Source organism: Hypanus sabinus, chromosome 9, assembly GCF_030144855.1.
Source record: "Hypanus sabinus isolate sHypSab1 chromosome 9, sHypSab1.hap1, whole genome shotgun sequence".
Taxonomy (NCBI): Eukaryota; Metazoa; Chordata; class Chondrichthyes; order Myliobatiformes; family Dasyatidae; genus Hypanus; species Hypanus sabinus.
This window is the reverse complement of record NC_082714.1, coordinates 92691057-92706262: the sequence shown is the minus strand read 5'-3', so window position 1 is coordinate 92706262 and position 15206 is coordinate 92691057. Positions and strand designations below refer to the sequence as shown.

General features: G+C 42.8%; 1 protein-coding gene across 5 annotated transcripts in view; it reads right to left on the bottom strand.

Moving 5' to 3' along the window:
* Nucleotides 1-15206, bottom strand: part of LOC132399636 (aryl hydrocarbon receptor nuclear translocator-like) — an 89351-nt gene that overhangs the window by 15538 nt on the left and 58607 nt on the right. For 4 of the 5 annotated variants that reach the window (XM_059980227.1, XM_059980225.1, XM_059980228.1 and 1 more), the window contains 5 exons: nt 10891-10951; nt 10107-10221; nt 7604-7706; nt 2724-2865; nt 825-993 (listed from right to left, as the gene is read on the bottom strand). In XM_059980227.1, coding sequence (XP_059836210.1) covers nt 825-993; nt 2724-2865; nt 7604-7706; nt 10107-10221; nt 10891-10951 — 590 coding nt within the window. The remainder of the gene's footprint in view (nt 1-824; nt 994-2723; nt 2866-7603; nt 7707-10106; nt 10222-10890; nt 10952-15206) is intronic. The other variant, XM_059980226.1, reaches the window with a different exon arrangement.

The following is a 15206-nucleotide window of genomic DNA, read 5'->3' as shown; positions in this document are numbered from 1 at the left end:
CCCTCCAATCCTCCGGAACCTCTCCCGTCCCTGTTGATGATGCAAAGATCATCACCAGAGGCTCAGCAATCTCCTCCCTCGCCTCCCACAGTAGCCTGGGGTACAACTCATCTGGTCCTAGTGACTTATGAGAATAGGTTGAGTGAACTCGACCTTTTTTCCTTGGAGCGATGGAGGATGAGGGGTGACCTGACAGAGGTGTATAAAATGACGAGAGGTACTGATCGTGTGGATAGTCAGACACTTTTTCCAAGGGCTGAAATGGCTTGCATGGGAGGACACAGTTTTAAGATGCTTGGAAGAAGGTTCAGAGGAGATGTCAGGGGTAAGTGTGGTTTTTTTTTTAAAACAGAGTGGTATGTGTGTGGAATGGGCTGTTGGCAACGGTGGTGGAGATGGATACGCTGTCTTTTAAAAGACTCCTGGATAGGTACATGGAGCTTAGAAAAATAGAGGTCTATGGGTAACCCAAGGTAATTTCTAAGGTAAGGACATGATTGGTAATAGCTTTGTGGGCCGAAGGGCCTGTATTGAGCTGTAGGTTTTCCATGTTTTACTCCTGGAAGGTTAAGTGTGGAGGTTGTGTGTGGAGGGGAGATCGGACACAAGAGCTTCTGTAGATGCTGGAAATCTTTGAGCAACACACACACAAAATGTGGGAGGAACACACCAAGTCAGGCAGCATCTGTGGAGGCTAATAAACCGTTGATGTTTTGGGCTAACCCCCATGACTGGAAAGGAAGGGGACAGAAGCCTGAATGTGGAGTGTTTGTCCTTTGCACCCACAAAAATACCAAAGGAGTGACAGTGAACTGGCAGCTTACCAAAACCAGGGGTGCGGCTGGTGAGAGATGGGTAGGCAGTACCTCCAGCTGACGACGTGGCCACGGGACTGGCCAGGGGGCTGAAGGAAGCAGTGTTGGCCGTGAAGTTGTGACCGGCACCCATTCCAAACGGAGGTGACTGCGTCTTGGCTCCCTGCGCTCCCATCTGCTGAATAAGCATACGAAATGGTCACGGCTCCGATCAGAACATCAGGAGTCAGCCATTTGGCCTATTGAGCTTATTCCACCATTCAGTAAGATCATGGCTGATCTGACCGTGGGCTCAGCTCCACCTACCTGCCTTTTCCCCATAACCCTTAATCCCCCTGCTATTATAAAGTTTTATCTAACTGTGTCTTAAATATCCTCCACTGCGTCGCTGGGCAGAGAATTCCAGAGATTCGCTGTTCCCTGGGAATAGTAGTTCCTCCTCACCTCTATACAAAGGGTCTCCGCAGCTGTAAGGGATGACTTTAAGGTGAGAAGGACCACTCATGGGAAACTGCAGGTTTGGAAGTTCCCAAGAGACACCTGCTACTGTCACTGTTGTTGTGCTCGACGCTGGACTTGCAGTTTCAGACCCTTCGGATCACTGTGTTGTGCTGAACTGATTAAACTAGTAACCAAACGCTTAATTAAACTAGTCCCTTTTGCCTACACAACGTCCACGTCCCTCTGCACAAACTCTGCCTAACCAGGAGGCTCTTCAACATCTGTCGTATCTGCCTCCACCACTCTGAGGGAAAAAAATGCCCCACACATCTCCTTTAAACTTTTCCCCCTTGCATCCTAAATCACTGCACAAATTCAATCCTGGGAGAATGATACCAGCTGTCATACATGTGTCATCCTCCTGCAATGCACACAAAATGCTGGAGCAACTCTGCAGGCAGGTAACATATATGGAAGAGCAAACAAGTCATTGTTTTGGGTTGAGACCCTTCATCAGGACTGGAAGAAATGAGAAGTCAGTGTAAGAAGGTGGGGAGGAGGTAATACAGGGTGGTGGGTGACAGGTGACACCAGGAGGTGGGGAGCCTGACCTGGCCCGCTCAGTTCCTGCAGCATTTTGTTTTTATTTATTTTCCTGCAGACTTTCTCATGTTTCTGTGTCAACCTCCTGTCTATTCTATCCAGGTTTGAGCGTACGAACCTCAGCCTCTGCAAAGTAACAGCCCAAGACTTTCCTGCTTCTCCTTATAGCATGTGCCCTCTAATCCAGGCAGTGTCCTGGTAAACTTCTGCACTCTCTCCAAAGCTGCCACATCCTTCCTGCAATGAAGGTGACATGCAATACACAAAATGTGGACTAAATGGAGTTTTATAAAGATCCCAACTCCTGTACTCAACGCCTAGATGGATGAAGGAGAGTCTTCATTACACCTTTCGTAAGCCAGACCCACTTACCCGAAGGTGGTTGCCTGAATCTGCTCTAAATGAAGTCATCTTTAATTATTTAGAGACCCAGGACAGTAACTGGCTTGGCTGGCCCAGTGACCCTGCCCAATTACTCCCAATAACTAATTAACCTACTACTGTGGGTGAAAACCAGTGCACCCGCAGAAAACCCATGGAGAATGTACAAACTGCTTACAGACAGTGGTGGGAATTCAACTTGGGTTGCTGGCAATGTAATAGTGTTCCACTAACAGTTCTACTACCGTGCTGCTCCACAGTACAATGATCTTTGCATTTTTTGTGTTCTTTCTTATAATTAACGTTTACTCTTCTGAATGCTGCTGCAAGTTTCTTATTTCATTTGTGCATGCATGGACTTGTGCATTTGACAATAAACTCTACTTTGACCTACACAATTTACCCTATCTGCACCTGAACAGCACTTTTTTTAAAATCAAGGGGGAGAGAGAAATGCAAGGTCAGGCACCGCGGGATAAATACCTGTGCCGGAAACGGGGGTCGATTTCCACTCCAGGCACTGCCGGTGACCTGGCTGCCGGCCGACTGCCGAGATATCTGGGCCAGGATCTGTCCTGCTGAGGCTGGCTGTGGCACCACGTTCACGGAAGGAGTGAGTCCAGCGCTGCCGGCACGACAGAGGGAAGGAGCAAAGGAGGACATCAGCAGCTTCTCAGTACAAGCAGAGTGCCAGATCGTTTAACTACTGTGAGGAGCAAAACATTGTGCGTACACCCGCCTCACGTTACCGTGATCGACCGTTGCCCCCCACCCCCCACCCTTCTGGTTCTGGTTGCTCCCCTGCAGGAGGGATGTCAGTGTATGGTAAAGGATGCAAGAAAGATTTACGAGGATGTTATTGGCACAGGTTGGCTTGGGTTACAAAGGGAGACTGGATAGGCTGGGACCACTTTCCCTGAAGCATAGGAGGCTGAGGGGGAGTATTATGAAGGTTTATAAATGGCCACACTCATTCTCTCAAGACTGAGGCATCTAAAACTAGAGGACACAAGTTTAAGGTGAATGAATGTGTGGCTAAGAACTGGTGCAGGGGGCAGAGATTCAGATTTATGGCCTCTCCCGGGGAAGGTATGACCTGTACAAAAGGGACGGATTACACCTGAGTTCAAGGGGGCTTAGTATCCTTGCAGGCAAGTTGGCTAGAGTTGTTCAGATGGGTTCAGACTAATTTGGCAGGGTGATGGGAAACGGAGTGATAGTGCTGAAGATGAGGCAGTCAGTTTCCAAACAGAGGCAATGTGTAGTGAGACTTCTAGCAAGGACAGGCTGATGTTGGGGCAAAATTGCTGCCAACAGGATGAGAGCTGCAACATAAAAGGTGAACAAAATCAAAAAGGGTGAATACAGGTGTGTTACATTTGAATGTGCACAGTATATGGAATAAGGTAGATGAACTCGCAGCACAGTTACAGATTGGCATGTGTGACGTTGTAGGTATCTCTGAATCATGGCTGAAAGAAGATTATAGCTGGGAGCTTATTGTCCAAGGATACACATTGTATCAAAAGGACAGGCAGAAAGGCAGAAGGGGTGGCGTTCCTCTGTTGGTCAAAATGAAACCAAATCATTAGAAAGAGGAGACACAGGGTCAGAAGTTGTTGAATCTTTGTGGACAGAGTTAAGGTACTGCAAGGGTTTAAAAAAAACTGATGGCAGTTGCGCACAAACCCCCAAACAGCAGTACGGATGTGGCCAACAAATTACAATGGGAGTTAGAAAATGCATGCCAAAAAGGCAATGTCACAATAGTCATGGGGGACTTCAATATGCAGACAGATCAGGTTGGTGCTGGATTACAGGAAGGGGAATTTCTAGAGTGTGTACAAGATGGCTTTTAGAGCAGCTTATCATCGAGGTCACTGGGAAATCAGCTACTCTGGATTGAATGTTGTGCAATGAACCAGAATTGATCAGAGATCTTAAGGTAAAAGAACCCTTAGGGGAAAGTGATTGTAATATGATCAAATTCACCCTGCAATTTGAGAAAGCGAAGCTAAAGTCAGATATACCAGTATTACTGTGGCGTAAAAGCAACTACAGAGGCATGAGAGGGGAACTGGACAGAAATGATTGGAAAAGAACACTAACAGGGATGACAGCAGAGCAGCAATGGCTGGAAGCAATTTGGAAAGCACAGGATATCTACATCCCAAAGAGGAGGAAGCATAACAAGAGAAGTCAAAGCCAACATAAAGGCCAGATGATATATAATAGAGCAAAAAAAAGTGGGAAGTTAGAGGATTGGGAAGATTAAAAAAAATCCAACAGAAGGCAACTAAAAAGGTCATTAAGGTAAAGATGGAATACAAAAGTAAGCGAGCCAATAACAATAAAGAGGATACCAAAAGTTTCTTCAGATACATGAAGTGTAAGAGTGGATATTGGAATGATGGAAAACAATGCTGGAGGAGCAGTAATGGGTGACAAGGAAATGGTGGACAAACTGAATAAATATCCTGCATCAGACTTCACTGTGGAAAACACTAGCAGTATGGTGGAAGTTCCAGGTGTCAGGGGTCATGAAGTGTGTGAAGTTACCAGAACTAGAGAGAAGGTTCTTGGGAAACTGAAAGGTCTGAAGGTTGGTACGTCACCTGGACCAGATGGTGTACACCCCAGAGTTCTGAAAGAGGTGGTTGAAGAGATTGTGGAGGCATTAATAAATTATCTTTCAAGAATCACTAGATTCTGGAATTATTCTGGAACGCTAGAAAATCGCAAATGTCACTCCACTCTTCAAGAAAGGAGAGAGGTAGAAGAAAGGAAATTATAGGCCAGATAATCTGACCTCAGTGGTTGGGAAAATATTGAGAGTTGTTTGTTGAGGATGAGGCTTTGTGGTACTTGGAGACACGTGATAAAATAAGCCACAGTCAGTATGGTTTCCTCAAGAGAAAATCTTGCCTGACAAATCTGTTTAAATCCTTTGCAGAATAACAAGCAGGATAGACAAAGAAAAATTGGTTGACGTTGACTTTTCAGAAGGCCTTTGACAAGGTACCACAGGAGGCGACTTAACAAGCTATGGGCCCATGGTATTACAGAAAAGATTCTAGCATGGATAAAGCAGTGGCTGATAGAGAGGAATAAAGGGAGCCTTTCTGGTTGGCTGCCAGTGACGAGTGGTGTTCCACAGGGGTCAGTGTTGGGACCAATCCTTTTTACACTCCACATCAATAATTTAGATCATGGAATTGATTGCTTTGTTGCAAACTTTGCAAATGGTACAAAGATAGGTGAAGGGGCAGGTAGTTTTGAGGAAACAGGCTACAGAAAGACAAGATAGATTAGGAGAGGAGAGCTATTTTGCTACACTGGAAAGAATCTAACCCACCTACTGTTTTTTATTGGCTCTCCTCCATTATGTCATGTCTAAGCTTGGAGAAAGTTAGAAGCCGGACGCATGATACATCCTTTAATTTTGAACAAGTCTGGTGACCCTTTATTCAATATTTTCACATGATCTAATTTGTATTAATTTATTTATTTTTATTTATTCTCTTTGGGGAAAATCCTTATCCGTGAAGGTTCGGAGATGACTGGAAGGATGTGTTTTTTTCTCTCTTTTTTTTAAATTTTGTCCTCAATCAGACTGCCCAATCTTTCTTTTCCTTTTTTTTTTGTTTCAGTTTAGTTAGTGGGTTTTTTTTCCCCTTTATCAATAAAATTTCTAATCTTTTTTTTATGATTGCTATGAGGAGTTGTAGTTTTTTTTTGACCATTGTATATAGAACAGCATAATATTTTACCTATTTGATTTTGACCTTACATACTTTCTGTTTTTATTATTGCTGTTTATATGTCTTTTATATTATTTGTTTGCTAAACCTCCTCTGATTTGTATATTCTTTATTTGAAGATCAATAAAAAGATTGAAAAATGAAATGAAATGAGATTAGGAGAATGGCAAAGAAGTGGCAGATGGAATACAGTTAGGAAAGTGTATGGTCATGCACTTTGGTAGAAGAAATGAAAGGGTTGACTATTTTCTAAATGGAGAGAAAATACAAAGAATTGAGGTGCAAAGGGACTTGACAGGCCTTGTGCACGATTTCCTAAAGGCTAATTTGCAGGTTGTGTCTATGGTGAGGAAGGCAAATACGACATTAACATTTTAAGAAGACTAGAATGTAAAAGCAAAGATGTAATGTTGAGACATTATAAAGCACTGGTGAGGCCTCACTTGTGTTGTGAGCAGTTTTGGGCCCATTATCTTAGAAAGGATGTGCTGAAACCGGAGAATGTTCAAAGGAAGTTCACAAAAATGATTCCACTGCTTGTCATATGAAGAGAATTTGACAGCTCTGGGCCTGTATTCACTAGAATTCTCATACAAATGAGGGGTGACCTCATTAAAATCTATCAAATGATGAAAGCCCTTGATAAGAGTGGGTTGGAGAGGATGTTTCCTATGGTGGGAGAGTCTAAGACCAGACGACACAGCTTCAGGATAGAGGGGCATTCTTTTAAAATGGAGTTGATGAGGAATTTCTTCAGCCAGAGAATTGTGACTCTGTTGAATTTGTTGTCACAGGCAGCTGTGGCTGCCAAGTCTTTATGTATATTTAAGGCAGAAGTTGATAAAATACTTGTTTGGTCAGGGCATGAAGGGATACGGAGAGAAGGCAGGAAATTCTCGATGGGCCAAATGGCCTAATTCTGCTCTTATACCTGATGGAGAAAGATTTAAAATGGACGCGAGAGTAAGTTATTCACCCAGAGGATACATGGAACGTGGTAGAAGTAGGTTAAGATGGCAGAACAGAATGCAGACACTGTCCAGTATCAAGCTGAACCAAACCTTTGAGAGTCAGACTACCTTTGTATAGCCTTTCGAGTGTAGTTCAATAAGGCAAGAGTCATGATGACAAGCAGAGAGAGTGTGCAGGCATAGCACAGTCATCTAGGCTGAAGACTGCTCTTGAAAACCAAACTCTGGTACAGCCTCAGTTCAAGCCTGGAAACTGAGGTCACCTAGCATACTGAGACAAGGGAAAGATGCAAACAAAAGATTCTAGGGCAACACCTACTATTGGACAGTTATTTTACCAATTCTCAAGTACTACTGGCCTTTAACAAGGAGACATAACCGGTTATTAATCGCTGAAATATGATTGGTACTAAAATATGCAAAAATGCACTAAGTTTCTATTGAACTTATATTTATATACAACTAGTCCATTTTTGTAGAAAAATGACATTGTGACAGGGGTTAAACTATTCTTCTTATGCACAAGTCATTAAAAAAGAGTGTTTGAGGAAAGAGTCCAGTTAGTTGTTGATAATATGTCAGTTTTGGGTTATGGTGGCTGGGGTACTCTAACCTAAGAGGGCAAATGTACCTGAAGTTCTGCGCTGGACGGGTTGATGGGAAGGAGGACCCCTGTTGGTAGATCTGCTGGTTTGCAGCCGCTGGGGTGGATGAAATTGCCTTGTTCTGGTCAGCTGCAAAATAGGTTACAAAAAAGAAAATGAGACCTCAGTTACACCATCAAAACTTCCACTATATTGTAAATTACTGAACGCAGCTGAAAGACTGAACTGATTCAGGGGACACCAGAAAGATAAACAAGTTACATAATTCTGTTATAGATTCAGACAGGATGGGAATAGGCCCCTTGTGGCAAACTCTATAAGACACGGGCAGAATTGGGACATTCAGTCTATCAAGTCTGCTCTGCCATTCCATCATGGCTGACTAATGATCCCCTCATCCCTATTCTTCGGCCTTCTCCCCATAAACTTTGATTCGTTTACTAATCAAGAACCTATTAACCTCTGCTTTAAATATCACCAATAACTTGGCTTCCACTGATATACCATCCTCTGGCTAAAGAAATTTCCCCTGGTCTCTGTTCAAAGAAGACATTTCTCAATTCTGAGGCTGTGCCCTCGATTTTTTTTTGGCCCACACCAAGACTGACTGACAGTGGCCAAAAGGTCAACCTCTTGGATGCAAGAACAAAATGGGAAGCCCCATGAACTGTGTAAAGACAGGACCGGAGGTCGGATGTGAACACACTGCCCCACAACTAGCAGAAGAGGACTGTCACTAGCAACAAACAGTAACACAAAAAGCAGGAGGAAAATGCATTCAGCCCCCACAACTATCTTCACATTCAGCATCTAATTTTCTAAATTTAAAATTTATTGAAGTGCTTCGTGTCAAATCAAAAGAAAAATTCCAAAACCTGTCAAAAATTTACTAAAAATTAAAAACCAAAATTGAGGCTGAAGAAGAACTCATCCACTTTGTAATTACTACTCTAACCTTCCTCAGGTACTGTACTGTATATTACCTTACCAACTCACCCAATTCATTGATGTAGAAAATTGGAGGATTACCTGTTTACAATTACTACACAAGAACAAATACTCTCTCTCTGTAAGGTCCAACAGTACGGCAGATTTTCAACAGACCAAACCAAAATGAAGACAAAAGAGCACTCAAGACAATTCAGGGAAAAGAATATAGAGAAGCACAAATCTGGGAAACGGTACAAGACCATCTCAAAGGCACTGAACATACCACTCAGGGCAGTCCATTGTGGATAAAGTTGAAAAAATATGAAACCACAGCCACACTGTGGTCAGGCTGCCCCTCTAAATTTAGTCACTAAAGAATGACACTTGTAAGAGAGGCGACTGTGATGCCAATATTCACTCTGAGTGAGCTGCAGAAGCCAGTGGCTGTGACTGGAGATGGATAAAAAAATCTCTAAGGCCCTGCTCGTAAAGGGTACTTACAGAAGAGTGGCAAGAAAGAAACCCTGTCTTAAAAAAAGCATATCTTTGCCCACAAACACACTGCAAAGCACGAGTTAGAATATACTGTAAAGGTATGGTCAAATCCTTGTGGTCAGATGAGACTAAAGTGGAACATTCTGGCCTCAACACTAAACAGGATGTGTGACGTAAATCTAATACAGCACATCAGCAAGGCAATGCCATCTCTACTATAAAGTATAGTGGGGAAGCATCATGCTGTGGGGTTGCTTTTCAGCATCAGGGACTGGAAACTGGTTGGATTGATGGGAAAATGAATGCTGCATAAAAATTTGCTAGATTCTGTTAGAAAGTTTAACCTAGGAAGGAAGTTTGTCTTTCAGCAGGACAATGACCCAAAGCACATTGCCAGAGCAACCATGGAGTGGCTTCAAATGAAGGAAATTGATGTCCTTGAGTGGCCCAGTCAGAGTCCTGACCTTAACCCATTCGAACATTTATACTTTACTTCATTGTCACCAAACAATCATCACAGTGATATTTGTTTCTGCACTTTGTACTCCCTGAAGTACAAATCAAAGTAAATATAATAAAAATTTAAATTAAATTTCTGGCAGAACCTCAAAATAGCTGCCCACCGCCCCTCCTCAACTAACCTGGCACAGCTTGAGCAATTTTGCAAAGGGGAATGGACATAACTTGCTCCATCACATTGTGCAAAGCTAACAGAGACTTATCCAAAAAGACTATTGTGAGAGCTGTGAGAGGTGGTTCACACAGTACTGAGAAAAGGGGGTGAACATTTTTGAAATGCTGACATTTTAGTTTTTAATACTTTATAATTTTCCATGTTTTTTCTGTGAAAAAAAAGGAGCATGTGATTCATAAATAAAATTTCTCAGTGAAATTGATCAAAATCTCTTGATTGTAAAACTCGCTTATGTGAACGAAGGGATGGGAGCTGAATACTTTCACGAGGCACTGTATGAATAAACTGTTGATGCTTTGGGCTGAGACCATTCATCAGGGCATTAGCAACAAACAGGACAGAGGAATCAACATTTTTACCAACTTGAGCTTGGACTGCTATGCAGTCAGTGAATCAAGACATTCACTTGCCTGAGGCGATGCCACTGTAGATCTCAGAATATCGAGTGTCCGTCTCCCTGCTGTAGAGTGGCTCTGTTTTGCTGATGGGCTTTGCGTGTTCTGTAGCAGGAGTCTGCACACCAACCTACAATATCAAATGGTTCATAGACAGTGTTTGGTGGGGGGGGAGGAAGGACAAAGGACAAGATAGAAGAGCAGGTAGGGTGAAAGGGAATTGGGAAAGACAGGGGGTCATGGGGAGGGGAGGGGGTAGAGAGGGGAAGAGAGGGAGAGACAGGGAAAGAGAGGGAGAGAGACGTGGGAAGAGGGAGAGAGACGTGGGAAGAGGGAGAGAGACGTGGGAAGAGGGAGAGAGACGTGGGAAGAGGGAGAGAGACGTGGGAAGAGAGGGAGAGAGACGTGGGAAGAGAGGGAGAGAGACGTGGGAAGAGAGGGAGAGAGACGTGGGAAGAGAGGGAGAGAGACGTGGGAAGAGAGGGAGAGAGACGTGGGAAGAGAGGGAGAGAGACGTGGGAAGAGAGGGAGAGAGGGAGGGGGAGAGGGGTACTTGTTACGTAGTCACAGACTCATCCCATCAGCACCGTACCCCAATGTTAAACACAGACCTAGCTGTGTTACACAGTCACAGATGAGTCCCGAGTACCTGGTATTATATAGTCACAGACTCGTTCCCACCAGTACTATACCCCAGTATTATACAGCGACAGACCCATTCCCAAAAGTAAGCATATACTGCGGAGGTGGGCAGGGAAAGACACATTAAAGTATGAATTAATATAATTTTCCACGTTACCTGTGAGTGATCATAGGCAAGCTCTTCTTGTCCAGTAAGGGCAGGCGTCTGCTGGAAATGCCTATGGAGGAAATTCAACATCACACGTAAATTAAATGGAATAAAAGGTGCAGGGGATGTTAGGTTGTGCAACAGCTTTCGATAGTATTCAAACAAATGGTGTTATCTAATGCAAATTCAGGAAATCTGTAAACAATGTAAACACTTAAAGTATTCAAAATAAAGTTATTGAAGTACATGTATGTCACCATACACAACACAGAGATTCACTTCATTGCGGGCAATCACAGTAAATACAAGAAACACAGAGTCAAAGAAAGACCACACCCAACAGAATGGACAACCACCAATGTGCAAATACAAGAAGAAAGAGGAAAAAAAAGGAAATAATAACAATAAATAAACAATATATATCGAAACCTGAGATGAAGAATCCTTGAAAGTGAGTCCATAGTTTGTGGGAACTCTTTGGTGTTGGGGTGAGTGAAGCTGAGTGAAGTTATCCCCATACCCTGATAGTTGAGGGGCAATAACTTCCTGATGGCAGCAGCGAGAAGAGCATAGACGAGGTGATTGGGGTCCCCGATGATGGATGCTGTTTTCCTGCGACTGCGCTCTGTGTAGATGTGCTCAATGGTATGGATGGCTTTACCCAGGATGGGCTGGCCTATATCCACTATTTTTGTAGGCTTTTCTGTACAAGGGTATTGGTGTTTCTCTACCAGGCTAGGATACAACCAGTCAATATACTCCACTAAACATTTGTCAAGATTTTTGATGGCACGCTGAATCTTTGTAAACTCTTACAAGAGTGGAGGCACTGCCCTGCTTTCTTTGTAACAGCAGCTACAAACTGGACCCAGACAGATCCTCTGAAATTATAAATCCATCTGCCAATATTCCACCCAACATTCCATTTTACCCAGAACCTGTTGTAATCCTAGTCTACGTTCCTCATCATCCTCACTGATACTCGTGTCAAGCTTACTCATTATTCCTGCACTCACATCCAAGTTACCACCATTGAGCACATGTATAAGAAAGTAGCATCCATGATTAAGGATCCTACCATACAAGTCTTGCTGCTGTCATCCGGAAGGAAGCACAGGAGCCTCAGGACTCACACCACCAGGTTCACGAACAGTTATTACGTCTCAGCCATCAGGCTCTTGAACCATAGTACATAGCTTCACTTACCCCAACAGTGAACTGATTCCACAACCTAGGGACTCACTAATGTTCTCAATATTTATTTGTATTTATTTTCCTCTCTCCCTCTGTTGTCCTTTGCACACTGGCTGTTTGTAGGTGTTTGTGTGTAGTTTTTCATTGACTCTAATGTGTTTCTTTGTATTTACTGTTAAAGTCTGTACAAAAATGAGTCAGTGTGGTATATAGTGACATAAGTACTTTGATAATAAACTTACTTTGTTTTTTGAAGTTGTTGTATCACTAAAGGTCCCAGCACTAATCACTCTGGTACACTGCTGGCTACCAACTTAGCCACTGGCCAAAGACACCATTCCACCACGACCTTCTGTCTTCTTAATTAAGCCAATTCATCTGGGATCTCTTGACCTATTGGACCAGATTACCACAGAGGACACCAAATGCCTTACTAAAGTCCCTGCAGACTACCCACTATGCCTTCATCAATCATAGTTACCTCCTCAAAAGACATGGCCTGAGGGAAGAAGTGCGTCCCATCCTAACAGTTCTTGTCCTAGTGCTACGTTATCTCCTGCCTGATGGTAAGGGTGAAAGAAATTGTTAGATTGATGGAAGATATCATTGACAATGCTAAGAGCCCTGCATACGCAATGTTCCCAATAAATATCTCTAATGGGTGGAAGGAGAGACCCTGATGATACCCTCAGCAGTTTGTGCAATCTTTTGTAGGGACTTGTATAACCATATAACAATTACAGCACGGAAACAGGCCATCTCGGCCCTTCTAGTCCGTGCCGACACTTACACTCACCTAGTCCCACTGGCTGCACTTAGCCGATAACCTTCCATTCCTTTCCTGTCCATATACCTATCCAATTTTACTTTAAATGACAATACCGAACCTGCCTCTACCACTTCTACTGGAAGCTCATTCCACAGAACTACCACTCTCTGAGTAAAGAAATTCCTCATGTTACCCTTAAACTTCTGCCCCCTAACTCTCAAATGATGTCCTCTTGTTTGAATCTCCCTACTCTCAATGGAAGAAGCATATCCATGTCAACTCAATCTATCCCCCTCATTATTTTAAATACCTCTATCAAGTCCCCCCTCAACCTTCTACGCTCCAAAGAACAAAGACCTAACTTGTTCAGCCTTTCCCTGTAACTTAGGTGCTGAAACCCAGGTAACATTCTAGTAAATCTTCTCTGTACTCTCTCTATTTTGTTGATATCTTTCCTATAATTTGGTGACCAGAACTTTACACAATACTCCAAATTCGGCCTTACCAATGCCTTGTACAATTTTAACATTACATCCCAACTCCTATACTCAATGGTCTGATTTATAAAGGCCAACATACCAAAAGCTTTCTTCACCACCCTATCCACATGAGATTCCACCTTCAGGGAACTATGCACCATTATTCCTAGATCACTCTGTTCTACTGCATTCTTCAATGCCCTACCATTTACCATGTACGTCCTATCTGGATTATGCCTACCAAAATGTAGCACCTCACACTTACCAGCATTAAACTCCATCTGCCATCGTTCAGCCCTCTCTTCTGTTGAAAAACGACTTCATTATCCACAACACTACCTACCTTAGTATCATCTGCATACTTACTAATCCAATTTACCACCCCATCATCCAGATCATTAATATGACAAACAACATTGGACCCAATACAGATCCCCGAGGCACACCACTAGTCACTGGGGCCTCCAACCTGACAAACAGTTATCCACCACTACTCTCTGGCATCTCCCATCTAGCCACTGTTGAATCCATTTTACTAGTTCAATATTAATACCTAACGATTGAACCTTCCTAACTAACTTCCGTGCGGAACCTAGTCAAAGGCCTTACTGAAGTCCATATAGACAACATCCACTGCTTTACCCTCGTCAACTTTCCTCATAACCTCTTCAAAAAATTCAATAAGATTTATCAATCATGTCCTTCCATGCACAAATCCATGCTGACTATTCCTAATCAGACCCTGTCTATCCAGATAATTATGTATACCATCTCTAAGAATACTTTCCATTAACTTATCCACCACTGACATCAAACTGACAGGCCGATAATTGCTAGGTTTACTCTTAGGACCCTTTTTAAACAATGAAACCACATGAGCAATACATCAATCCTCCGGCACCATCCCCGTTTCTAATGACATTTGAAATATTTCTGTCAGAGCCCCTGCTATTTCTACACCAACTTCCCTCAGGATCCTAGGGAATATCCTGTCAGGACCCAGAGATTTATCCATTTTTATATTCCTTAAAAGTACCAGTACTTCCTCCTCTTTAATAGTCATAGTTTCCATAACTTCCCTACTTGTTTCCCTTACCTTACACAATTCAATATCCTTCTCCTTAGTGAATACTGAAGAAAAGAAATTGTTCAAAATCTCCCCCATCTCTTTCGGCTCCACAGATAGCTGTCCACTCTGATTCTCTAAGGGACCAATTTTATCCCTCACTATCCTTTTGCTATTGATATAACTGTACAAACCATTCAGATTTATTTTTACCTTACTTGCCAAAGCAACCTCGTATCTTCTTTTAGCTTTTCTAATTTCTTTAAGATTCTTTTTACATTCTTTATATTCTTCGAGCACCTCATTTACTCCTTGCTGCCTATATTTATTACAGATCTCCCTCTTTTTCTGAACCAAGTTTCGAATATCCCTTGAAAACCATGGCGCTCTCAAACTTTTAACCTTTCCTTTCAACCTACAGGAACAAAAAGATTCTGTACCCTCAAAATTTCACCTTTAAATGACCTCGATTTCTCTATTACATCCTTCCCATAAAACAAATTGTCCCACACTCCTTCTAAGTCCTTTCGCATCTCTTCAGTTAGCCATTCTCCAATCAAAAATCTCAACCCTGGGTCCAGTCCTATCCTTCTCCATAATTATATTGAAACTAATGATATTGTGATCACTGGACCAGAAGTGCTCCTCAACACATACTTCCTTTACCTGACCTATCTCATTCCCAAACAGGAGATCCAACACTGCCCCTTCTCTAGTCGGTACCTCTATGTATTGCTGCAAAAATCTATCCTGCACACATTTTACAACTCCAAACCATCCAGCCCTTTTACAGAATGGGCTTCCCAGTCTATGTGTG